The sequence below is a fragment of the Sorex fumeus genome, unplaced genomic scaffold, assembly GCF_029834395.1.
Source record: "Sorex fumeus unplaced genomic scaffold, SorFum_2.1 ptg000001l, whole genome shotgun sequence".
NCBI classification, from domain to species: domain Eukaryota; kingdom Metazoa; phylum Chordata; class Mammalia; order Eulipotyphla; family Soricidae; genus Sorex; species Sorex fumeus.
Window position 1 is genome coordinate 7,890,080 of NW_026606058.1, and position 26,831 is coordinate 7,916,910.

Genomic DNA, 26,831 nt, shown 5'->3' on the forward strand with positions numbered 1-26,831 from the left:
AGGGATACTGGGATTGGTGGGGGTGGAGAATGGGCACTGGTACCGGTGGGATAGGTACTCGATCATTGTATAACTGAAACCCAAGCACAACAACTTGTAAGTCTACAACTGCACCTCATGGTGTTTCACTAATTAAAAAAAAACAGAAAAAAAGGACCCCCAGCCCAGTCCCCACTCCCAGGGGTCATTCCAACCCGGTGCCACACATGCTTTTGATGCTCTGACAGTTCCATCTCTTCGAAGGCAGGGAAGGGAGCTTGTTTTCTTTCTGTCACATCTTAGAGCTTCCTGCTAGATTTGCACCAGTCCTCAGGTTTCTGATTCAGTCCTCCTTAGGTGGTCTGTCAGTCTGCAAGCGACCTCAGTGAAAGTGGCCAGGACTTCATCAGAGCCAAACACGGGGCAGACATTTGGACCCAGGACACTCCCAGGCCTTTGGCCTCCTGGTGGGGTCTGACTGATAAGACCCCAGACTTAGGATCTTAGGAGCACACATGGCGGCGACTTCCGGCCACTGTCTGAGGAGGGAGAGTGTCGTGGAGAGTATAATGGAGATTTATTCATTAGAGCTCAGAGTCACTGTTTGCAGTGACTATGTAAACGCCTTATTTAAAAAGCCAAGATGGAGAATGAAGATGAAGGCTCACTGGGGGTGCCCCGCGAGAGGGCTCCCACCCTGCCTCCATGTGCTCTCCGATGCCCCGTGCATTCCTGTCCAAGCGCAGACCCTCCGGGGAGCACAGGGGACGGGCAGCCAGCAGCTCCGTGCAGGGCAATGCTGTGAATCCTCCTTCAGCAGCAGGCAGTGGGTTCAGCCCTTCTGTGGTCCCGCAGCTCTTCTAAGCCGTAGCAGCATGGAGTTGCCTTGCTGGGGGCTGGTGGCAGTTGTCACACACACACACACACACACACACACACACACACACACACACACACACAGAGCCAGGGTGGCTCACTACTCTCTGTTCTCCTTGGGGAGTTGAGCCTCACAGCGGGCTTTCCTCTGGAGGCCGATGGGCAGCTGTCCCTCTCCGTCTCCCTGACCCTACCCCCGGCCCCTCTCCCCCTGCAGGTGAACGCCCAGGCCCTCACCAGTGCCTTCTCCCCGCACACTAAGCCTTGGATTGGCCTGGCGGAAGCTCTGGGGACCCTGATGCGCTCCTGGGCTGGATCCCCCAAGGGGACCATTCACATCACGACACAAGGTGACTGCCGGGTCCTTCGGAAGAGGAGGGGGAAGGGAACAGAGGCCCAGTGTCCCACGGGGTTTGAGTGCTGCGGTTCCCAGACCACTGAGGAACCGAAGGCCCCCGGCCGTGCGACTTCGAGTCCCTTGTTCTGAGCCCCTACCCCCGCTGTTGTGGGCAGGGCGGGGGGTCGGGGGCACAGAGGTCCCCGGCTCGGCAGGTCGTGGCTCTGCCTGGGGTTCGAGGCTGCATGCCCAGCACTGCACGGTCCTCTGAGCGCCAGAGCACAGGTGAGGCCCAGACCCCTTCCAAACGGCCACTGGGGGAGAAAGACTTCCTTTTCACCGATCTGCTTTGGGGGATTTTCTTTCTTGGTTTTGTTTTGGGAGCCAGGCCCAGCAGTGCTCAGGGCTTACTCCTGGTTCAGTGCTCAGGGGACCATAGGGGGAGCTGGGATCAAGCTGCAATGGGCCGTGTGCCAGGCAAGCACCTTCATCCCCGCGTTATCCTAACACAACTCTTATTTTTTTTCGAGCATTGTAAGAATGAGTACGACGCGCAAGAGACTCAAACGGAGTTGGAATTTCATCCCAGGGCGGTGGGGATGGAGGGAGGGCGTCCCAGGGGAACGGTCTGCGTGTCTGATGCTGATGCCAGCCTTGTTGCTTCTCTCAGCCAGCAGGGAGGGACCTTCACCGTGCAGTGAGAATTGGGGGCCAAGGGCAACATTTGATGCTCTGTGACACGGGACGGGGGGCTTTGGCCTGACTACAGCACTTGGGGCCTAGTCTGGGTGTCCACTAACCAGGCTGCACAGCGGAGCTCAGAACTTACATCTGGCTCTGTGCTCAGGAATCACTCCTGGCAGTGCTCAGGGGGCCATCGAGGGTCCAGGGGATGGAACGGGGGTCAACCACGTGCAAGGCCAGTGCCTTACCTGCCCTGAGAGGTGCTTTGGAGATGGCTGGACGGAGGCCCGGTGCCCCGGTCCTGGGCTGCCCCCCGAGACCTGCTGCTTCTCCACTGTCAGGAAAGCGGACCCGCCTGGGCAGGCTGGGCTGGTGCCCAGAGTAAGGGCCCGGGATCCAGAGCGCTCCTGTGGGCCTCTGTCCCTCACCAAGCCGCAGCCTTACGGTGACTTCTCTGGGTCCCCAGGAACATCCCTGAAGAATGCAGGGAACTGCCTGAGCCCCGCGGTCATTGTGGGTCTCCTGAAGGAAGCGTCCAGTCAGGCCGACGTGAACCTGGTGAACGCCAAGCTGCTGGTGCAGGAGGCCGGCCTCAGCGTGCGTGTCGTCTGCCCCCCCAGACCACCCCCTCCCCCCTTTCCCACTCCCTTCCCTCAGCGTGGGCCCCCCATGCTGATGTGACCCGAGCCAGACACCTGTTCTCTTCGTCTGCAGAGGACAGAGCTGCCTCAAGTGTGACCGCAGGAACTCACACTCGGTGGCTCTTGTGCCATGAGCAGGCAGGGGGGGGGCCACACCCTTCACTCCACAGCTTGCCCACAGTGCCGGAGCCCAGCCTGGGGGAACCCCACGGTGCATGGCTTGCTGCCCTCCAGAGCCCTAAGCCAAGGCACTCGGGTTCTGGGGCTCCTGGCCAAGTCGAGGGCTCTCAAGTGCTCTCTCTCTGCCTCTGCCGCACCCGTGGGTGCCTGTGGTACCGTCCCCTCTGGTTTCCACAGTCCACGGCAGTGTCCCAGGCAAAGGAGCTGGCAGGAGCTCTGGGCAGTGGACTCTGTGCACCCCCTCCCCCCGCCCCCTCTCCTCCCCCTAAGTCCCAGCATGGCCCTGATTCTGTGCAGGCTGGAGTGAGCTGAGCATGGGGGTCCCGGTGGGGCAGCCTCTGGGTCAGACCCACACACCACTCCCTTCTCACTGCCCCGACCCCCTCACCTTCACTTCCCCCGGCCCTCCCCGCGCCTCCCTCCCCCACCCCAGCCTCCCATCCTGACTTTCCTTCTTTGGTTGTTTTGCCTTTTGGGTCACACCCGGCAATGGTCAGGGTTCCTCCTGGCTCTGCACTCAGGAATCACTCCTGGCGGTGCTCGGGGGACCGTATGGGGTGCTGGGAATCGAACCGGTTTGGCCGCATGCAAGGCAGACACCCTCCCCGCTGTGCTATGGCTCCAGCCCCCCATCCTAACTTTGGCCCGTTCTCAGCAGTGCTTTACCTGCGTTCCCCTTGGGGTGGTCTTGACGACTCCAGGAAGTGAATGCTCAGGACCACAAGCTTAGCCCTTTGCCCTGACCCACCCCGAGCGAGCGGAAGCCCCTCCCGGCTGGCCTGGTGACCGAGGCAGGGGTGGGTGACTGCTCCCTGTCTCCCTCTGCAGGTCACCACCTCACACAGCCCCACGGTGCCCGGAGACCAGGGCAGTGGGGAGAGCCTCCTGACAGTGGCCCTGAAGGGCGCCCCCTACCAGGCGGTGGGCTCTGTCCAAGGCACCACCCCAGTTCTGCAGGCACTCAACGGAGCCGTGTTTAGCCCCGCGGTGCCTCTGCGCCGGGACCTGCCGCTGCTTCTGTTCCGGGCTCAGGCTTCCAGCCCTGCCATGCTGCCCACCGTGATCGGTAAGTGGGGCCAGGCCACCCACAGGCACCAGGATGGCTCTGGTGGGCTGTATAGACCTCTGCGTCCCTTTCTCTTCGCAAGCCCCTCTCTGTGCCCTCGGGCAGCTGCGGACCCTCAGCAGAGAGAGAAAGAGCCAGTCTCTAGAATATCCTGGGAAAGGACTCACTGTGTCAGAGGAGAAGTCGCTTCTCTGCAGTCCCCGAGATGGGGAGCTGGGGCCAAGCCCCAGACTCCTGCTCTCAGACCAGCTGCGGGTGTCCAGCCTGAACCTCCCCCAGTGAAGACAGAGGGGCGTTGCCCGTGGACCGTGTCCCCCGGAACTCAGAGCTCTGGGATGCAGGATGCACCGACCACGGCCATCCTGTGCCTCAAGGGGCCCTGCCTGCTGGAAATGTTGAAGCGCTTCCAAGTTTGGCAGAGAATGTGCCAGCAGACCCCCAGGGCCTGAGTCACCATCTCGGCCAGTGGCTCAGAGGATCTTGCCCTGGTTTCCCTCCTTAATGTCGCTCTGAATAAAACTGTCAGTCAGCCAGCAGGGGGCGGCACTAGCTCCTTGCAGCTGGGCCCCCCTCCGCCTCACCCTGTTGTGGGCTCTTGGGGTTTTCCTAAGGAGACAGCTAGGTCCTTCCTCCCCTCTGATTCTGAACATTTTCGGGGTTGGGGGCCACACCAGCGATGCTCGGGGTCACTCCTGCTGGTGCTCAGGCAACTAGATGGGAGGCCGGGCATCGAGCCCTGGCAGACTGCATGCGAGGCAGCGTCCTATCATTCTGGCCCCGGTTCTCAATTCTGCTGCCCTGCATCTCGGGTCACAGAGGAGATCCAAGATTCTGATCTTGGCCCCAACTCCTGGCTTCTTGCCCCGAGCCCAGTGCTCATCCAGAGATCTGTTTGCTTCCAGACCTTCTCACCAAGGCGGGCGTGCAGCTGCTGTCCTACCAGCTCTCGTCGGTGTCCGAGGGGGCCACGTGGCACGTCATGGGCATCTCCTCCCTTCTGCCCAACCTGGACACGTGGAAGCAGCACGTGACAGAAGCCTTCCAGCTCCGCTTCTGAGCCTGGGCCTGCTTCCTGGAGTCCAGCCTTTTCTGCAGCGATCTGCCGGCAGGGAGGGCAGGGCCTCATTCCTGGGGCGGGCACTGCCGAGGCCGCTGTAGACCTCACAGGATTTCTCTAGAACAGGGACCACCACCTAAAATAAAGCGCCTGCCCCAAACGCCGTCATTGAAGTGTCATTCTCATTGAAGAGCCACCAGGGGGCAGCCACGGGCAACCCTGGAGCTTGATTTGGGCACTGGGTGAGAGAGCGAGCGTGTTTGATGCATGCATGCATGCATGCAGGAGCATGTGCTTGGTTAGGGGAACAGGAGTGCATGTGTGTATATGTGCATCCGAACAGGATTGTGTGTGTGTCTGTATCTGTGTGTCTTTGCATGCTGGGTTTGGGGAACAGGACTGTGTGTGTGTGTCTGTGTGTCTGTGCATGCTTGGTTTGGGGAACAGGGTTGTGTGTGCGTGTGTGTCTGTGTGTCTGTGCATGCTTGGTTTGGGGAACAGGGTTGTGTGTGCGTGTGTGTCTGTGTGTCTGTGTCTGCATGCATGTGTGTACTTGGTTTGGGGAACAGGATTGTGTGTGTCTGTGTGTCAGTGCATGCATGTGTGTGTGCATGGCTTGGGGAGCAGGATTGTGTGTGTGTGTGTGTCTGTGTCTGCATGCATGTGTGTGTACTTGGTTTGGGGAACAGGATTGTGTGTGTCTGTGTGTCAGTGCATGCATGTGTGTGTGCATGGCTTGGGGAGCAGGATTGTGTGTGTGTCTGTGTCTGCATGCATGTGTGTGTGTACTTGGTTTGGGGAACAGGGTTGTGTGTGCGTGTGTGTCTGTGTGTCTGTGTCTGCATGCATGTGTGTGTACTTGGTTTGGGGAACAGGATTGTGTGTGTCTGTGTGTCAGTGCATGCATGTGTGTGTGCATGGCTTGGGGAGCAGGATTGTGTGTGTGTCTGTCTGCATGCATGTGTGTGTGTACTTGGTTTGGGGAACAGGGTTGTGTGTGCGTGTGTGTCTGTGTGTCTGTGTCTGCATGCATGTGTGTGTACTTGGTTTGGGGAACAGGATTGTGTGTGTCTGTGTGTCAGTGCATGCATGTGTGTGTGCATGGCTTGGGGAGCAGGATTGTGTGTGTGTCTGTGTCTGCATGCATGTGTGTGTACTTGGTTTGGGGAACAGGATTGTGTGTGTCTGTGTGTCAGTGCATGCATGTGTGTGTGCATGGCTTGGGGAGCAGGATTGTGTGTGTGTCTGTGTCTGCAAGCATGTGTGTGTGTACTTGGTTTGGGGAACAGGGTTGTGTGTGTCTGTGTGTCAGTGCATGCATGTGTGTGTGCATGGCTTGGGGAGCAGGATTGTGTGTGTGTCTGTGTCTGCATGCATGTGTGTGTACTTGGTTTGGGAAACAGGATTCTGTGTGTCTGTGTTTGGGGGGGGGGGCAGTGCCCAGGTGAGCCCTAGAGAGGGCGCGTCTCCTGTCTGGGCTAGTTAGAGGCATTTCTCCAGGAGCAGCCCAGGATTCAGATTCCTGCAGTGTTTTCACACCCCTTCCACTTGGGCAAATGCATATTGACGGCTAACTCAGCCAGTGTAATGCAGGATCATTGTGGTGCACGGCGGGCTAGTGGAGGACAGTGCCAAGGTCAGTGCCGTGTTGGTTGCAGGAGCACCAGGCGAGGTGCTTTTTCCAAAGAGGTTATCCTCCGACTGCCCAGAGAAGTTTCCATCTGAAATTTCTCAGCAACCTCCTCACAGGCCTGGGTGGTGGGGGGGGGGGGGGGGCGTGGCAAGAGCTAAAAGAGGCTTTTGTGTGGATCCCCCAGTCCACTGAGCTGAGGGGGTGTCACTGCAATGTGTGAGAGTCAGGAGAAGATGCCGCAAAGACTTGTGGCTCGAGCATCCCTGGCTGGTTTCCGACAGCACGGGAGGGTGGGAGAATCGGGTTGGTTCTTGTTCAGATGATGCGGGTGCCGGAGAAGCCCGCTGGAGTGAAGAAGGCTTGGAACAGTGTTCTTGGTCCGCACCAGCAAAAAGGAACCCAGCCTTTAGCCTCTGGTTTCGTGACTGAGCCAAAGCCAAGGGGACAGTACATGGCAGTGCTGGGGCCAGTGTGAGCCAGACCATGGACGCTGGGAGCCGCCTTTGCTGCAGCTGGCCCGGAAGGGTGTGCCTGGCTTTCAGGATCTTGAACCCATGTGTAATTCCCCGCAGTCTTGGTTTCTCCGCTTGCAAGAAGAGCAAAGATGCCCTCCACAGAGCTGGGAATTAAGTGGATTATATAGGTCAATGGGATGCACCTCGGGTGCTCAATGAATGGGTCTTTCTTCCTCGTGTTGCTTTTCTTTGAGAGTGGACAGAACAAGTCTTACAGAACTAGTACCTAGTACCCGAGAGCCCCTCACGCCCTGTCCTGTGACGCTAACCGGCTCCAGGCTCCAAGCATCAGGGCACTCGGCTGCTCTTTCTCTCCTGTGAGACAGATCTGGGCATCATCTGGGAGAGACTGGGAAACAGGCTGAGGTGATGGACTCTATTTGGAGCCAGGGATTGAACCGGGGTCTCCTGTGTGCAAGAAACGCGCCTTAGTCCTGGGCATACTTCTGCGATGAGTCAAGCTAAAAAGAGTTAAAAGTTGACATGGGACGGGACAGAGGACAGTGGATAGAGTGTTATCCCTGCATGCAGCCAACCTAGGTTCGATCCCTGGCACTCTATGATGGCACCCCACATGAGCACCACCAGGAGTGATCCCTGGGTGCAAAGCCAGGAGTAAGATCTGAGCACTGCCGCTGGGTGTGCCCACATCCCTGCCAAAACAAGAAAAATTGAGTTCAGGGTGGGGGAGACAGTTGGGAGGGCGGGGGTCCATGTTTTATATGTGGGTCTACGCCTCCCACCCCATGGTTCCCTCAGCAGTGCACCAAGCCAGGAAGAAGTGGTCCCTGAGCACTGCTGGATGTGGTCTCCAAATCAAACCCAGCCCAGTGTTAGCCTCAGCCTCTCCTTGGGAATAGGAGCAGGGAGAACTTGCCTCGCATGCCTGCTGTCCGCACCTCAGGGGTGCTCTGGGCACCAGATCACTCGGCTGCCTTTTGCCACACAGGGAGGTTCTTTATGTGACTGATATAAGTAGAACTTGGGGGGAATTTCTGTAATTGGGAAGGCAGTTTCCTTCTGGGCCGACCTCAGGCAGGGTAGGGGGCTTTTTTGTTGTTCGGAGCCTGCAGAATTCAGTGATGGAGAAGAGCTACCGGGAGGAGGCTGCAGTGTAGAGCACATGTCTGTTACACGTGAGGCCCCGAGTTCCAGGCCTGACATATCACCACCCCAGCACGGCTGGGGGCATCGCCTGGGAGTGACCCTGGACCCCCCAGTCCCACTGAGTGAGAAACCCCTAAAAAGAAAAAGAAAAAAAAATGCCTCCAGTTAGGGGCTGGAGCAATAGCACAGCGGGGAGGGTGTTTGCCTTGCATGCAGCCGACCCGGGTTCGATTCCCAGCATCCCAGAGGGTCCCCTGAGCACCGCCAGGAGGAATTCCTGAGTGCAGAGCCAGGAGTCCCCCCTGTTCATGGCCGGATGTGACTCAAAAAGAAAAAAAAATGCCACCAGAGGCCTGGGGCTGAGTTACCTTTGGGAGGGGAGAGGAAAGGGACCTGGTTGCCTCTGCTGCCCCCTGGTGGTCCAGGCGCCTGCAGCGCACCGGCAGAGTCACTGGGGGTCAGACCCCATTAAAGCGATGGGCTTCTTCAGTGCCCGCTGCAGTGTCCAGCTGATACTGGGAGACATGGAAGCCCCTGGGAGTGAGAGGCCGAGAGTGGAGCTCCAAGGTCCCAGAAGTCAAAAACACTCACCACAGGCTTCTCCAGAACTTAAGAGGGGGAAAGTTCTCCAGAACTTTCCAACACTGGAGGGGTGTTGGAAAGGCTCTGGAGGGTCTTGCCTGGGGCACCAATGCCCCCCCCCACTCCCGCAACCCCTGCACCCTCCAGCTAGTGCGCCCAGGGGTAGACCCTCCCCCCCAAGCGGCCCCAGAGGGCAGTCACCTGCGGGGACTCAGCTGCTCCATGGCCCGGATTTGCTGTTCCCTGTCCTGGCAGAACCAACTTGGGCAACAAGCGAAGTGGGCAGGGCCAGGATCTCATGGCCGATTGCCCAGTGACCTACAGGCCTGCCCCTCCAGTTGGCCATGCCCCCTCCAAAAGAAACAATCCTCTCTCCCTCAGGAATTACTCCTGGTGGTGCTTGGGGGATGCTGGGAATCGAACGTGCAGGCAAACACCCTACCTGCTGTGCTATCATCGCTCCAGCCCCTGCTTTTAGTTTTGGGTGAAGCAACGCCGTATTTTTATCAAAACGTACTTCGCTGTGGGGCTGGAGCAATAGCACAGCAGGTAGGGCGTTTGCCTTGCACTCCACTGACCCGGGTTCGATCCCCAGCATCCCAGACGGTCCCCTGAGCACCGCCAGGGGTAATTCCTGAGTGCAGAGCTAGGACTTAGCCCTGAGCATCGCCAGATGTTACCCGGGGCGGGGGGGGGGGGGGTGGGGAACTTACTTCGATGTGAGGGGAGAAGAAGAAAGGCAGAATGAGTTCGTGGGCTTGAAGAGCAAGTCTGAACCCTGGCTATCTGGCTATATATCTGTCCGAGGAGGACCTTGGAAGTCAGTGTCCTAACCAGGGGGAACACACAGCCCTGGTCCCCTGGTGGAAAATTTCTTGCTAGATATAAAAAAAAAATTGCACAACAAATTTTGATACCCAAAGAGCACAGGACAGGCTGTTCCCCTCTGTCCTGACTTTAATTTTATTTTCTTGCCGAGATGACCCTGTAAGACATGGCCAAGGAGTTCTGGCTGTCTCCTCTTCCTTTCGTTTCTTTGCTTTTTCTGTTTTTGTGTTTGGGCTCACACCCAGTGGTGCTCAGGGGTTACTCCTGGCTCTGCATTTAGAAATCACTCCTGGCAGACTCCGGAGACCACATGGGATGCCGAGGATCAAACCCAGTCAGCGCTGCGTGCAAGGAAACACCCTCTCTGTCCTATCAGCCCCTGGCTGTCTTTTCTGGGCCCTGCCTGTGGGCTCTTGTTGACCCATCCATCATCTTTAGATCAAAGAGTTTGGGTTGCCACCTTTGCTTCACTGCATCTCTCAAAGAAGGGAGTACGGAGGGGAGAAAGGAATGGTGAAGAGTGAGGATCAGGGTTGGGGGAGGTCTGGTCTTCAAGCATATCCACTCTGTGTTGTTTGAGTTCTATTTTCTACACAATCAAGAAGTCTTTCTTCTCTCTCTCTCCCTCTCTGTCCCTCCCTCTCTCTCTCCATCTCCTTCCATCCTTCCATCTCTCCTCCCTCCCTCCCTCCCTCCCTCCCTGTCTGTCTGTCTGTCTCTGTCTCTCTGTCTCTGTCTGTCTCTGTCTCTGTCTCTGTCTCTGTCTGTCTCTCTCTCTCTCTCTTCTCTTTCCCCCATTGTACCCTCTCTCTCAGGGATGGACCAGGAACCAGGGGCTACTCCTACCCCATTGCTCAGACGGCTGCCAGTGGTGTTGGGTGGGTGGGAAGAGCCTTGAGGTGCCAAGGACGAACTGGGCCTTCGTGCAAAGCACAAGCTCTCTCTCTGCTGGCCCCCTCCCTGCTCTACCTTTTTCATCCTGTTCGATTAGCTTCGTACGAGATTGCCCGCTGAGAAGCACACACGGGAAGCCTGGAGTAATGAATGAAGTTGTTCAGCAGCAACGAATGATAATAATGAAGCAATAACACACAAGAGACAAGTTAGCTGGATCTTGAAGGACACGCGGGTCGGTTACATTTCGGCATGCAATGATTCGGGGCTGGATCTTCTCTCCACCTCCTCACACGCAAACGGCCAGCTCCGTCCGCTCTTGAGAGTGGCCACAGCTGGGAGAGGCATAGAGGAACCACAGGGTGGGTGGTCCCTCCCTCTACAGTGCTCCTGAAGGCTGCCATCAAATCCAAGTTATTTACCAGCAAGAGTGGGGTTTAAAAAAAATAGAATTCATGGGCAGAGGCTCTGCTATTCCAGGAAGAACTCCAAGAATCTGTTGATCTTAGAAAGAAAGAGGAAAGAAAGAAAGAAAGAAAGAAAGAAAGAAAGAAAGAAAGAAAGAAAGAAAGACGGTCAATTAATCGTGACTCTCATCCAGGCCGAGCTCCGTGATTAAGGCAGAGCTGCAGAGGGAGTGACTGGAGTATGGGGTGCGTCCCTTCTCCCCAGCTGCAAGCCTGGCTGCCTGCGGGAACTGTGTCCAATGCCACAGCAAGGCAGGAAGGTGGCAGGGTCTTGGTGATGCCTTGGTGTGTGGAGCCTGCCGGCCTGGCCATGGCAGTGCACCGAGAGGCTTAGAGGGCTCTGAGTGAGTGTGCGATGTCGTGCACTCTGCATTGCCACTGCAGTCTCACTGGTGCAGGATCTTCCGCCCGTGAACAGCAGTCGGCATGAGAAAACTCAGGAGCCGCAGCGGTTGTCTGCCTTGGGAAGCCCAGCTGCTGCCTAGCTACTGAAGTCCCGAACGCAGAGAGGGAGGGAGCTTGTTTGGAAACCCTCTCTCTGTCTCTGTCTCTGTCTCTGTCTCTGCTTCTCCCATCTCATCTCCTCTTGCCTTTCCTCCATCATCATTACTTCTGAGTCCTGAACTAGCTTGACACATTAACTACCTTCCTCTTGGTTGCTCATTTGTTCTTAAGAACTATATTTTATTTTATTTTATTTTTTATTTATTTATTTATTTTTTGCTTTTTGGGTCACACCCGGCGATGCACAGGAGTTACTCCTGGTTCATGCACTCAGGAATTACTCCTGGCGGTGCTCGGGGGACCATATGGGATGCTGGGAATTGGACCTGGGTTGGTCGCGTGCAAGGCAAACGCCCTACCCGCTGTGCTATCGCTCCAGCCCCTTCACCCTGTTTTTAATTGATGTTTATGAGCACCAAGGGCAGTTTAGTAAGAAATAATTTCTAAGTAATACAGGCACAGTTATCAAAATAAAATTAAGAAGCTGCACAACATAATGGTTTGTGTACCCCGTAGTTTTGTTTAAAAAAAAAAAAGCGTTTCTTTGGCATGAAAACTGCAACATTTATGTGTTGAAACGCAGGGTACTCAGTTTCCCATTCTCAGCCACATTCTGCAGCTCCTGCCTCTCGGCCCCTGTCTCCAGACCTCACTGTGCCACCCCAGAGACCGCACCTCAGAGGAGCAGAGAGAGGTACGCCATGGAGGATGTGGGTAGTGGTCCAGAGTGAACAAGGACCCTTGCTGTACCTGGGTGTCTCCTTTATCCAAAGATATCCTCCTCTCCCTGCTCCACACCCCACTCCTGGTAGTACTATAGTGCTGTCCTCCAGCTGTCCATCGATTTGCTCGAGAGAGCACCAGTAACGTCTCCACGGTGAGACTTGTTGTTACTGTTTTTGGCATATCGAATACGCCACAGGGAGCTTGCCAGGCTCTGCCGTGCGGGTGGGATACTCTCGGTAGCTTGCCAGGCTCCCCGAGAGGGAAGGAAGAATCAAACCTGGGTCGGCTGCATGCAAGGCAAACGCCCTACCTGCTGTGCTATTGCTCACTCTTGGTAACGGGGAGTGATAGCACAGCGGTAGGGCGTTTGCCTTGCACGCAGCCAACATGGCCGACCCGAGTTCGATTCCTCCGCCCCTCTCGGAGAGCCCGGCAAGCTACCGAGAGTATTCGATATGCCAGACACAGTAACAACAAAGTCTCCAATGGAGGCGTTACTGGGCCCGCTCGAGCAAATCGATGATCAACGGGAGGGCCTTTTATATAAACTAGCATAAAGATTTCTCCCATTTTTTTCCTTTTGTTCCTTCCTGTTGGATATTAATCCTAAATGCTTTAGGCTTCATCAATGGTCTGCCCCTTTTCCTCCTCCCAGTGCTCCGTAAGGGATTAGCATCCCTAATCCCCTGAGTTTTTCTTTAACCTTTCCTTTGTGTTTTAAACCTCATTGTCACAGTGAGTTCTCCAAGTCTGTCTTGATCACTTAGAAACCAAAACTTTCTGGTAATTCTGTGCTTTGTATTTGAAGTGCTGCGTGTTGGTACCTCCTTTCCTATTTCCCCTCATGGCCTCGGGTCCTAATTTTGTTTCTATCAAGTTCTGAGTAAGGACTGAAGGGTTTCCTAGTACCAGCATACCTGGTAAACCAGTTGACTCTTTTTAGGGGAATTTTAGATTCAAGACAAGAATAAGTCTATTAAAAAAGCCACGAGAGTTTGAGTTCATCTTCAAGATACAAATTCCTACACTTATGATTATCTGGGGAGTCTTTGACACACCAAATTGACTCTCCCTGACCTGACTATTGTAGCAGAATTGAATTTGTTACCCAGAGAAAGGACTTGATGGTTTTCTATCTCCCATTGTAAAACTTCCACTCACCGCTTTTAGATGGGACGCCGGGCATACTTTCGGCGAAATAGCTCGTCAACTCGCTCCAGATACCAAGTGCCTGGGAAAAGGCTGCTTGTGTCACCAGGTGGGGAAAAATTCACTGTGGAATGAGGAAAGACGATATTCTCAAAAAGTTTTTTGGGGCCAGGAAGGGAACACAGTGATGGAGACACAGTGATGGAATCACAGTGATGGAGGCAATGTGAGGGAGATACAGTGATTGAGTCACAGGGATGGAGACACAGTGATGAAGTCACAGTTTTGGAGACACAGTGATGGGGACACTGTGATAGAGACACAGTGATGGAGACACAGTGATGGAATCACAGTGATGGAGGCAATGTGAGGGAGATACAGTGATTGAGTCACAGGGATGGAGACACAGTGATGGAGTCACCGTGATGGAGACACTGTGATGGCATCATAGTTTTGGAGACACAGTGATGGGGACACAGCTTCCTGGGCTAGTGCAGTGACGGGCTGTAAGTATAGTATAGTATGATATAGTATGTATAGTATAGTTATGGTGAGAAATTTTATTAAGTTTTCTATCTCTAGTTCACTGCAGCATTTCAGTGTTTTGCCCATTACTGTTTATCTCAGAGGTTTTATTTTTATCTTAATTGCTTTTCTTCTTTGTTTCAAATGCACTCTGTTCCAGATAAGGTCAGTGCCTGTTAGGCCTGCTTTTTCTGGAACACTACTAACTTTAAATGATCTGTCTCCTTTCCAGGCTACATCGCAAACCTTGTGTCTCAAATTTTACTTGAGATGATATGGTTACCATAGGTTTCAAATCACCATCCTAATTTTAGATTGGTCTTCCTTTGTTGCCTTTCTAGGCAATATTTCATTTTAATCGTTGGAAAGTAAAGAGAGCATTTCAAAGAAAACAAATAGTAATATTTGTGAATAATTTAAGCATTAATTTGGTAATCTTGCAATATTGTCATTATTTTAGAAATAAATCAATTAAGGAAAGTTCAATAATTTTCCCAGAGATAAAGATCTACTGGGCTTCAAAGATCAGTTTATACTGGAATGTCTAGCTCCAAAGTTGGACTTTTGAAATTATTGGATGGTTAGAATTTTAAATGGCCCTACCTCAGGCCTCCACAAGACTATATTGTTCAGTATCTCATTTTGGATGCATAGTGATAATCAGTGTTGAAAGCCACATGCCCTGTCCCCAGTCTTCCCTCTGTTTCCCTAACTAGATGTTTATCTTTGCAATTACCAAGTCTTTCATCCATAGAAGTCTTCATCCTGGCCCACTGTATATCCTAGACTCCTGATGATTCTTTGTTCTCAAGTCTTGGCACAGAATCCGAGAAAAATATTGCCTTCTCCCACTTTCATCTTGCCCATTTTCTTACCTTTGTGGAAGAAATGTTCCCTTTGTTCCATTATTTCTGTGTACTCTTCAGGAGACATACGCTTCCGGGAGTCGAGCCGTTTCGGTAGGTCTGAGATACTTGATACTAGCTTATCCAGGGGGGAACCTGGGTTGCAATGGCAAGATAGTTAAACCTGCTTAGCTATAATCACACTACCAACCAATCAACCAGTCAGAGTTACAGGTCGAAAAAGAGACAGGATCTGTGAGTGCCCACATTCAGGAGGAAAGCACAGCATGCCAAGAAATAATAATGGTCAGCAAACAATATAATCAAAAACCAATATATGGTTAGACACACTCCTTTAATCAAGCTACCCAGAGGGCTTAGTAGCTTATCCTTAGAGGTATGGTGCAGCAACAGGTTAACCTGTACCTGCAGGGCGAGTGCATCAGCATCCTGATGGTGCCTTCAGGCTTCCTGCTGCTGTGTCTTTGGCCAGATCCCAACAACATGGGACCAAGTTTTCCAAGAAATTAAATGGCCAAAATCTAGGTATGGGGGCACCACACTCACAAACCACCTCCGACTCAGCTACACAAGCTCATTTACTGGCCTTATTTCCGAGACCCATAGATAAATCTCAAAAGAGATCAAAAGCTACCGATAAGCTCAGACTCATGAATGGCAGAACAGACTGGGGTAAGTTGGAGGGGGGTGGGTTGGCCTCATGGGACACCCAAGCAGAGCCCCAAGCAGTCACTTGCTTCCACAATCCAAAATCGCCATCATAACCCTGGCCTGACTAAACCATCTCAGGACGAACCTCACCAAGAGATAATCTGCTGAAACTTTTGGTATGTGGGTTTTATGACTGAAATATCCAGGCGTTCTCAGAGTTGGGATGGGCTACCTCCCCCCACTTCCCAATACACATGGAAGCACTGCCAGTCAACCCCATGAACCAACTCCAGCACCACCCTGTAAGCTCTACTACTTCAGAGACCCCTAACTAAATCTTGAAAAAGATCAAAAGCCGCAGTTAAGCTCGGACCCGTGCATGGCCAAACAGACCGTGGCAAATTGGAGGGGGATGAGTTGGCCTGTGCCTGCCCAAGCAGAGCCCCTGGGGGCTACTTGCTTCTGCAATCTAAAATCTCTGCCATACCCCCAGCCTGACTCCAGTCCCAGGATGGTCCTCACCAAGACGTAATCTGCTAAAAATTTTGTAATGTGGATCTTAGCGCACCAACAGCCCTGGCCCAGAGACACAGCAGCAAGTCCCAGAAGACACCACAGCGCTGGAGATCTCTCCGACCCCATACCGAGCCAATTTCACTGGAGCACCCGAGATGGAGCAGGTGCAGTCTCCCTGTCTACTCCAGATGGAACCCCTGTTCCATCCAAGACCAAGAGCTTCCACAAGCAAGATAACCCCCCCCCCATCCCGGTATGCGGGTTCCAGGACTAAATCTCCAGGCCACATGGCAGCAGAGGACCTGGGCTGTCCCTCCCCAAGTCCCCGACTGCCCAGCAGACTGGTTGTCAAGCCCATAATTTGCCTCCGGGTGCCATCTTAGTGCACCAACAGCCCTGGCCCAGAGGCCCCCAACTGAATCCCAAAATGGATTAGTGCCATACAGAGATGTCTTCAGAACCCAACCATTCACAATCTAGAAATTTACATTTACAATAGCGGCTATGTGAGCTCTCTTGATATTCAAAATGAGCAGTCAAAAATTAGTTATCTAGCATCTGCTCCTGGCAGGTAGGCTTGACTTAAGGTAAAGGTAAAGGTAAAGGCCCTCCCGTTGATCGTCGATTTGCTCGAGCGGGCCCAGTAACATCTCCATTGGAGACTTTGTTGTTACTGTGTCTGGCATATCGAATACTCTCGGCAGCTTGCCGGGCTCTCCGAGAGGGGCGGAGGAATCGAACTCGGGTCGGCCATGTTGGCTGCTTGTAAGGCGAACGCCCTACCGCTGTGCTATCGCTGAGGCTTGACTTAGTGGTGGGGAAAATTAAGCAAAACATAATGCCCCAAATTAGAGAGTATTGGGGAAATCGTCTGCCATGGAGGCAGAGTGAGGACTGGGATGTGTGTGTGTGTGTGTGCGCGCGCGTGTGAAGGGGGGAATATTGGGGACATTGGCGGTGGAAAATGTGCATTGGTTGAGGGATGGTTGTTCCATCATTATATGACTAAATCCCGAACATCAAAGCTTTGTAACTCTATTTCACGGTGATACAACAAAGTAAGTAAGTAAAGTAAGTAAAGGCCCTCCCGTTGATCATCGATTTGCTCGAGCGGGCCCAGTAACGTCTCCATCGGAGACTTTGTTGTTACTGTGTCTGGCATATCGAATACGTCACGGGTAGCTTGCCAGGCTCTGCCATGTGGACGAGATACTCTCGGTAGCTTGCTGGGCTCTCTGAGAGGGGCGGAGGAATCGAACTCGGGTCGGCCATGTTGGCTGCGTGCAAGGCAGACGCCCTACCCGCTGTGCTATCGCTCTAGCCCAGTTAGTACTTGTGGTGATACAACAAAATAATAATAATAATAAAGGTAATGTGGAGTTCATGCCCAATCCAATCAGCTTAATCAATGGCTGAACAAACAGCAGTACTCCTACATATTAAAAAAAGAAAGAAAGAAAGAAACTATTGAAGGGATTTGGGGAGTATAGGGTGAGAATGAGTGGGAGAATGTCTACAAATATGGATGAAGAAGAAAATGGCCAGAAGAAGGAAAAGACACAGGTATTTTAGTCAGGTCTTTGGCAGGGAATGCTGGGCTGCAGTCGTAAAAGAGAAAAAAGATTTGTAACAATGTCCTCCATTCTGCCAACCTCCTTGTCTTGATTTGGGATTTTCAGAATATGCCATGTTCATTGTACTTGCCTGCTATTGTACTTGATTTTAGGGGATGTCCAAACATACTTTTTGAAAAAGAAAAAAAAAGAAGGTCATCCTTATCACATCTACAATCTTTGCTAGAACAATCTGACTGGTTCCCCACCTTTGTTACTCTTCAATCAAGTTCTAGATTATAGGGAAATGTTTCAAATCCATAAAGTGGAAAAATTTGCTAAAATTCCTTCAAAGAGTTCTTCTAATCATTGATTGTTTCTAATATAATTCTGTAGAGATGAGAGCATCAATAGCAAAAGGACAAAAGAGGTTCCTGGAGAGAGAGAGAGAGAGAGAGAGAGAGAGAGAGAGAGAGAGAGAGAGAGAGAGAGAGAGTGTTTAACTGGGAGAATCTGGTTAGTGTGCTTGACAGAGAGAAGAACTCACCTGGAGAAGCATCCTGGGACACTCGGAATGAAAAAAAACTTGCTGCCAAACCAGAGCCATAAGAGAAGGCACCAATCCTAGAACCAGCCAGCTCTTTGGCAGAATGTCTGCAGGGAAAAGATTCAAAACCCAGCAACACCTTCATATTACAGCTTGCATTTCAAATAAACCACCTACACTTTACATATGGTAAAAGTGAGACACAGCGATATTAAGTATTTTTTTAAGGTCAAAGCTAATAAGTGGTAAATAGATTTTAACCTAACCTATATTATAGCTTTGAAGCTAGAGCACCATAGTTTACTAAGTGTAGAGATTTCAAATGGATGAGCTAGAAATTTGCAAAAAAGTTCTATGCTCAGGGCTGGAGCGATAGCACAGTGGGTAGGGCATTTGCCTTGCATGCGGCCGACCAGGTTCGATTCCCAGCATCCCATATGGTCCCCGAGCATTGCCAGGAGTAACTCCTGAGTGCAGAGCTAGTGGTAACCCCTGTGCATCGCCGGGTGTGACCCAAAAAGAAAAAAAAAGTTCTCTGCTCTTGTGCCCCAAAAAGATCTTTTGCATCTCTGATACCACTAGAATGACCACTGTTTAATGCTCATAATGAATTTGCCTATACATACACCTTCTGAGCAAGTGTGTTTCACTTGCCTTCACTGACCCTCCCTCCCTCCTTTTCTCCTTGGTCTCCTTTTTTAAAAAATTCTGAACCAGAAGAGGAACCGAGGTTGGTTCACCCCTCTTACTCCCAGCATCCTGAGTGGTGTGTGTGGTGAGGTGGAAGGGTGAGGGTGAGGGGGGTGGAGGACTGCAGAGAGGAGGGGTGCCCACACACAGTACTCACTGGGACAAGAGGGAGGCCAGGCAGCCATACAGAGAGGACGTGTACATGTTCCCATTGTGCGTGGACAGATAAAGGGAGGCCTTGGTTTTCTTGTTGAACGTGTCCAGGGAGGCCTTGACTAATGCTTTATCCAGATCCTTATTTGTGTAGGTGTCTTCTAACTTGAGCCCCCTGCAAGACAGTCGGAGGAAAAATCTGATAAGAGACCCCAGGAAGGGAGGGAGACAGCTAGGGAAAGAGTAACAGATTCTGGACAGAAGATATTTTTGCGTACGCTTTTATTGTAGGATATTTGATGATGCAGAAAAACGCAGAGGAAAAAATTGTCCCTAACAGTGCTACCATTCAAGAGAACATGTAGACCAAATTGTCCCCGTGAAGTCAATCCCTATTTTCATAACGTTTTCCTAAAGGAAATACAATCATACTTCATATGTGTTTATATACTACCTTAGCTATTTTTCTTTAAGGTACTAAACCATCTTCCTCTTTTTTAAAATGTATGAGAACTGCTAATTATCCATCGATTGATTAAGCTGATTGAATTGGGCATGAACTCCACATTACCTTTTAGTTTTTTTAAATTGAATATCCATGAGATAGACCATTACAAAGCTGTTCATAACTGGGTTTAAGTCATACAATGATCCACCACCCATCCCTCCACCAGTGTACATTTCCCACCACCAATGTCCCCCGTTTCCCTTCCACCATCCCCCAACACCCCACCCCTCCCCCCACCTCCAGCTTCCTTCTATGGGAGGCACTTTCCTTCTTGTTCTCTCTCTCCTTTTCCTTTTATGCATTATGGGTTACAATACCGGTGCTAAGAGGTCATGGTGTTTGTTCTGGGCATTCAGTATTTGTATTGGGATGATAAGGCTGGGGTAGCTTTTAATTGTATGGCAGCTTTGGAGTGTGGTGTGGACGTGACTGCCAATACTTCTAGAAGTACAGGGCAGTGGGGGGGAGGTAGCCCATCCTGATCCCAAGAAAACCTGGAGATTACAGTCACAAAAACCGCATATCTGAATTTTCAGTATATTATGTCTCAGTGAGATCCGTCCTGAGATGGTAGAGTCAGGCCAGGGGCATGGCGGTGATTTTGGATTGTGGGAGCAAGCAGCTGCCGGCCACCCTGCTTGGGTGGGCACCAGGCTGACCTGCCCGCCTCTGATTTACCCTGGTCTTTTCAGCCTTGTGCGGGTCTGAGATTAACTGTGGCTTTTGATCTCATTTGAGATTTATGGGTCTCTGAAATCAGGCCGATAAATGAGCTTGTATCACTGAACAAGGAGGTGGTTAGTGGGTGTGACTCCCACATACCTAACTTTCGGCTACTTAATTTCTTAGGAAACTTCACCCCAAGTTGTTGGGGTCCAGCCAGAGGCACAGCGGCAATTTGAGGTATCAGGAAGCCTGAAGGCACCATCGGGCTGCTGATGCACTCGCCCCACAGGTATAGGTTGATCTGCTGTATCAATACCCCATAAATCATATTCTATAATGTTAGTTTGAAAGACATAAGAAAACCTTCCTTAAGCTTATGACCTTTCAAAAAAAGCTTTTCATATTTATAACATCAACTAATTATAACATTGATAATGGAAGGCTTATTTGAAAAATCATGTAAGGCTATACCCTAGTTTGATCAATTTTCCCATTCCTTATTTTTTGACTCTTTCATTTTATCTTTCTTATTTTGTATGCTTTTTAATTTAATTTTATCTTTTTTAAATTTTTTTGTTTTTCATTTCATTTATTTATTTATTTTTATTAGTGAGACACCATGAGTACAGTTGTAGACTTACAGATATTTGTGCTTGGGTTTCAATTATACAATGATCAAATACCCATCCCTCCACCAGTGCCCATTTCCCACCATTACGGATCCCAGTATCCCTCCCACCCCCCATCCCCCCATCCCACCCTGCCTCTGTGGCAGGGCATTCCCTTTTGTTCTCTCTCTCCTTTTGACATACAAGTGGTACTACACGGAAAGTATCATGTTAAGCAAAATGAGTCAGAAAGAGAGGGATAGTAATTTTATCTATTATTTTTGACATTATGAAAATGAGTAGTATATGAATGAAGAGTTAGGGTTAGAAATATCAGGTAGAGACACACAAAAGAATCTCAGAACTGAGCAGCTCTCTGCAGAGATGGCTTCAGACTTTGCCCTAGGCTGATTTCATGGGGGTGCCTCAGACGGGAGCAGACATTGTCCCTCCACCTGCCCCCTTAGAAATCTTGGTGGCCTCTATCTTCCAGAACCCAATGAAAAGCCCAGGTACTGAGGATTAGTGATGGCAAACTCTAGGCATTGTGGGATAGGGGATGGGCTGGTCCTTCTCATTCCCTCGTCCCCTTGGGACTCTGGATGCCATGCCCATGAACTGCCTCCGGGAACCACCTAAACTCATTAACAGTCATGATCCAGAGACACCAAAAGAATCTCAGAACCTTGCAGCTCACTCTAGAGATTTCTCCAGATCCTAATTATCTAAAATATTAGATTTCTAGGAGCCCAGGGCTGTTCTCGTGGTTGCACAACATCCTATATTAGACGTAGCAGGCAATACACATAAATTTTGTGTTGCCTGTTCGGCAGGATTGAGTGGGGGTGTGTAATTTGAAATAATGGTGGTGGGAAGGCATGTTGGTGGTAGAACTGGTGTCGAAATACTGAATGCAACCCATGATTGTGAAAACTTTATGAAAATTTAAAAAATAGAAATATCAGGTAGAAAATAGAACAAACACAGCATTCCTGAGAGAGAGCTGGCCTGGAGTGTTTGTCAAGGCCAGTGTTTGTGGTGAATACGAGCAAATGCAGAATGAGCAAGATGTGATGTGGGGACTAGATGGGATTCAGATTCTGACTCTCCTTACACATCATCCTTCTTTTATTTCATTGTTGTTATTGTTTTCGTGGCTGTACTGACAGTGCTCAGAACTTATTCCTCTGCTCAGGGATCACTCCTGATGGGGTTTAGGGCATAATATGTCATGCTGGGGATCAAATCTGGGTCAACTGCATGCCAGGTAAATGCCCTCCCCACTGTACTCTCATGCCAGTTCTCCTTATGCTTCTTATACGTCAATATAATTTGCATTTTAATTGAGATTCATCTATATAATTTGCATTTTAATTGAGATAATAATGCAATAATTTGCATTTTAATTGATATTCATCTATATAGTAAAATAAATTCTTGTTATATTAGCATTCTTGCAGAAAAACTATAAATAATAACAAGTATAAAACCAAAACTTGCACCTGCAACTCTCTGAAGTCATAGGAGTGCACAGAAATGTGAACAGATTAAAAGGATGTCAAAACTTATAATAGAAAGTCACACAGACTGGGGGCCAGAGCAATAGTACAGCCGGGAGGGTATTTGCCTTGCAAGAGGCCAGCATCCCATATGGTATGCTGAGCTCTGACAGAAATAATTCTTGAGTACAGAGCCAGGATAAACTCCTGAGCATTGTCAGGTGTGGTCTAAAATTTAAAAAAAGTTTTGAAAAAGGAAAATAAAAAGTTGCACTGGCCAATTGTACTGGCTTTCCATTGTATAGCTTCTGGTCTGAGGGCAGGACTCCTACAGCACGTAAGGAATCTAATAGAACTCCAGTTGGAAACTTTGTACCTTTTTGGAAAAATCATAAGATAGTTTGAGGCGATTAGAGCAATTGAAAAATTAAAGCAGAACTAGGAAGTCCAGATGGATATTACAAAATTATAAAAAAGTTATAATTTTGTATGCAAACTGAGCGTGATCATTTTATTGAAACATAAATTTTTATGCATCGTGTTTTAAACATCACAGGGAAGGATAAAAGAAATGTGAGTGGCTACAAAAGACTTTGTACATAGGCCCAGTTGAGTTCAATCTGAAGACGGAGAAACAAAAACTGTTTTTCAGGGGCAGTACGTGTCCTGCCCTCAGTACAGCGGGTAGGGCGTTTGCTTTGCACGTAGCCAACCCGGGTTCGATTCCCAGCATCCCATATGGTCCCTGAGCACTTTCAGGAGTAATTCCTGAGTGCAAAGCCAAGAGGTAACCCCTGTGCACTTCCAGGTGTGACCCAAAAGAAAAAAAACTCTGTTTTTCAGAGGGGGAAAAATAGAATACAAAGACTCAGTCAGAATAGAATATAAAAGTATCGAGAGGCTGAACAGATAGTACAACAGGTAGAGCTTTTGCCTTGTTGGCTGGCCTGGGTCTGATCCTTAGAACTTCATATGGCCCCCTCAGCCTGACAAGAGTAATTCCTGAGCAAAGAGAAGGGAGTAAATCCTGAGTACAGACAGGTGTGTCCACAAAACAAAATGACAAAAATAAAATGTAGAAGGTATATGGTACACAATTGACACTCTTTGTCTAGTTTCGGGGCCACACTCAGCAGGACTTAAAGCTATTTCTAGCTCAGCACTCGGGATCACTCTTGGCAGGGATTGAAGGTGGTATCTGAGGTACTGGATATTGAACCAGGGTGGACCATGACCTGGTACAAAGTCAGCACCTTCCCTGCTGTACTATCTCTCTGGTCTTGCAATCCAAACTATTTAACCCTAAAGTTAGGACAACACCGCTTATTCTCAAAATCAAATAAAATCCATCTAGTCCAATCCTGATTTGAGCCAAATGTAGAACTGAGTGAAATAATATCAACTATTTTTTATTTCTACTTTCAGTGATACAGTGAAAAGACAGCACAGTGGTAGGGCGTTTGCCTTGCAAGCCGCCTGTCCGGCTGAGCTGGGTTCAATTCCTCTGCCCCTCTCAGAGAGCCCGGCAAGCTACTGAGAGTATTTCGCCCGCATGGCAAAGCCTGGCAAGCTACCTGTAACGTATTTAATATGCCAAACACAGTAACAAGTCTCACGATGGAGACGTTACTGGGCCTGCCTGAGCAAATTGATGAACAACAGGAGGACAGTGCTATAGTGTTACAGTTATATGCATGGACATTCCTGTTTTACTGGTTAAAACACTGCAGTGAATATATATTCTTTAAACACTTGGAATGACTGAACCAAAAGGTAAACACATCTTTAGCTTTTTGCTTTTTTTTCTCCCATTACTCCCTAAAAGCCTCATATTAACATTTACATCCATTATTTCCCTTTTTATAGCCTCATTAATACTATTTATTCAAATTTCAAAAGTCCTATATAAAAAACGATTACTTGTTTAAATATTTTACTAATGAGCATGCAGACTTGAAATGATTATTAAGTGTGTTTCTTGTCTAATATCTTTTGTTCCATTTTGAACTAGTTTGCTCACCATTTATTTCTGAGATTTTCAAATATTAAATATTGTAAGCTATTATCTTTAGAATTTTTGTTTTCATGGACAGGTCTTCTTATAAGTAGTGTTTGTGCTAATTTTGACATTTTAGTTAGTGGTAGGATTAGTACTATTAGTAATAGGCACAGATGTTGGTGAAATATTCCCAAACTTGAAATGAACAGATACCAAAGAGAGAGTGAATGATTCCCTTCACAGAGGGAACGTTTTGTACTGAAGGTTATTTACTGAATGTCCTGGGGCAGTGTGTCAATGAATAACATTTTCCCTGCTTTATTGACAATGAAGGCAGGAGCTGGCTCATTTCCATTTTATAGACAAGGGAAATTAAAGCAACAAGCAAGACATTAAAAGCCAATGGCACAAAGGCAGAGCTTCAGACCAACGGAACAGGGTTGAATATACTAACATCTCCCCTCAATCATATGATCATCTAATCTTTGATAAAAGAGCAAGAAATGTGAAGTGGAGTAAGGAAAGCCTCTTTCACAAATTGTACTGGCAAAACTGGATAGCTACATGCGAAAAAATGGGCTCAGATCTCTGCCTAACACTATGTACAAAAGTAAGATCAAAATGGATTAAAGACCTCAACATCAGACTGGAACCATAAGGTACATTGAAGACAAAGTTGGCGAAACTCTCCATGACATTGAAGCTAATGGTATCTTCAAAGATGTCACGCCACTGGCCGAGCAAGTGAAAACAGAGATAGGTAAATTGGACTATCTTAAACTAAGAAGCTTCTGCACCTCCAAAGAAACAGTGACCAAAATACAAAGACAGTCTTCAGAATGGGAAAGGATATTCACCGAATACACATCTGACAAGGGGTTGATATCAAGGATATATAAAGTACTGGTTGAACTAACTCCACAAGAAGAAAACATCCAACCCCATCAAAAAAATGGGGCAATGAAATGAATAGAAATTTTCTCAAAGAAGAAATCCGAATGGCAAAAAGGCACATGATAAAATGCTCTACATCATTAATCATCAGGGAGATGCAGATCAAAACCACAATGAGATACCATCTCCCACCTCAGAGATTGGCCCACATCCAAAAGAACAAAAGCAACCAATGCTGGCACGGATGTGGCGAGAAACATTCCCTCCTTCACTGCCGGTGGGAATGCCGACTGGTTCAGCCCTTTTGGAAAACAGTATGGACGATTCTCAAAAAATAAGAAATTGAGCTTCCATTTTACCCAGCAATACCACTCCTGGGAATATATCCCAGAGAGGCAAAAATGTATAGTCAAAGTGACATCTGCACTTGTTTGTTCATTGCAGCAGTCTTTACAATAGTCAGAATCTGGAAAAAACCTGAGTGCCCAAGAACAGATGACTGGTTAAAGAAACTTTGGTACATCTACACAATGGAGTACTATGTAGCTGTTAGAAAAGATGAAGTCATGAAATTTACATACAAGTGGTACTACATGGAAAGTATCATGCTAAGCGAAATGAGTCAGAAAGAGAGGGATAGACATAAAAAGAATGCATTCATCTGGGGGACATAAAGTAACAAAATAGGAGATTTAATATCCAAGAATAGCCGAGATCAGTACCAGGAGGATTACTCCAAGGCTTAGAGGCCAGCCGGGCATTCTAGGGGAAAGGGCAGCTCAGACAGAGAAGGGAGCACCAAATGAAGAGTGTTTGGAGGATCCTCCCAGAATGGGAGATGCATGCTGGAAGTAGACTACAGACCAAACATTATTGCCACTCAATGCCTCTTTTGCAGACCACAACACCCAAAAGGAGAGAGAGAACAAAAGGGAATGCCCTGCCACAGAGGCAGGGTGGGATGGGGAGAATGGGGGTGGGAGGGATACTGGGATCCATGGTGGTGGAAAATGGGCACTGGTGGAGGGATGGGTATTTGATCATTGTATAATTGAAACCCAGGCACAAAAATTTGTAAATCTACAACTGTACCTTATGGTGTTTCATTAATTAAAAAAAAGAGCCAATGGCCAGTTGTAATGAGAGTCAACATTCGTCAAATCAACACCATGCACTGTGATTAGTTGTTTCTGCCTTTATAAACCGTGAGATCCTCTAGAACATAGGGCCATGGAACCCATTTTTGTGTCCTTGTGTTTAGGATAAAGACTGGCATGTAGCTAATGTTCCTAAAACTTTGGTTAAATGTTTCAGCTACATCTCCTTGACCCTTTTAGAGAAAGTGTGCTCTTAAGTGTCTTATTCTTACTTGTTTTATAAGTGATGGCAAATTCTCTGTACTCACTGACACAAAACTAGGGGTCCCACCTGCCCCAACAGAACCCTGGCAGCTAAAACCCTCCAGAATCCAATCACCGCTATACTCATGGCCGATCTCCACAAGCTCAGGATGAGTCTTATACATGAGAATGAATCTGCGGAAAAACTCGGGTATGTGGGTTTTGTGGTCAAAATCTCCAGGATGAATGAGGGACCCCCCATCTCCCAGTTCTTTCCAGAGCCTGGCAGTCATGCTCATGAACTTCCTCTGGTGTCATATAAGTTCATGAAGCTCATGGCTGTGATCCAGACACTCACAGATAAATCTCAGAAAAGAGCAACCAGCGGCAGAGATGCCTCTGTACCCCAAAGTCACCGACCAGTTAAAAATGTAACTATAACTGTATCACCCTGGGGCTAGAGCGATAGCACAGCGGTAGGGCATTTGCCTTGCACGCAGCCAACATGGCCTACCCGAGTTCGATTCCTCTGCCCCTTTTGGAGAGCCCGGCAAGCTACCGAGAGTATCTCACCCGCACGGCAAGTCTGGC

At 49.4% G+C, this 26,831-nt stretch overlaps 2 protein-coding genes across 3 annotated transcripts in view; one reads left to right on the forward strand and one right to left on the reverse strand.

The window, feature by feature from the left end:
- The window catches only part of PHGDH (phosphoglycerate dehydrogenase), a 31,170-nt gene extending 26,321 nt beyond the window's left edge, over positions 1-4,849 (forward strand). Inside the window, exons 9-12 of the mRNA XM_056121702.1 lie at positions 1,073-1,205; positions 2,343-2,473; positions 3,526-3,763; positions 4,666-4,849. Coding sequence (XP_055977677.1) covers positions 1,073-1,205; positions 2,343-2,473; positions 3,526-3,763; positions 4,666-4,820 — 657 coding nt within the window. The 3' untranslated portion in view covers positions 4,821-4,849. The remainder of the gene's footprint in view (positions 1-1,072; positions 1,206-2,342; positions 2,474-3,525; positions 3,764-4,665) is intronic.
- Positions 4,850-10,516: 5,667 nt separating this feature from the next.
- Positions 10,517-26,831, reverse strand: part of HMGCS2 (3-hydroxy-3-methylglutaryl-CoA synthase 2) — a 28,644-nt gene continuing 12,329 nt past the window's right edge. Inside the window, exons 6-10 of one of the 2 annotated variants that reach the window (XM_056123066.1) lie at positions 18,731-18,901; positions 17,884-17,990; positions 14,626-14,751; positions 13,238-13,349; positions 10,517-10,875 (exon numbers count right to left, since the gene is read on the reverse strand). In XM_056123066.1, coding sequence (XP_055979041.1) covers positions 13,243-13,349; positions 14,626-14,751; positions 17,884-17,990; positions 18,731-18,901 — 511 coding nt within the window. In that variant the 3' untranslated portion in view covers positions 10,517-10,875; positions 13,238-13,242. Of the gene's footprint in view, positions 10,884-13,237; positions 13,350-14,625; positions 14,752-17,883; positions 17,991-18,730; positions 18,902-26,831 lie in introns of both variants that reach the window. The other variant, XM_056122981.1, reaches the window with a different exon arrangement.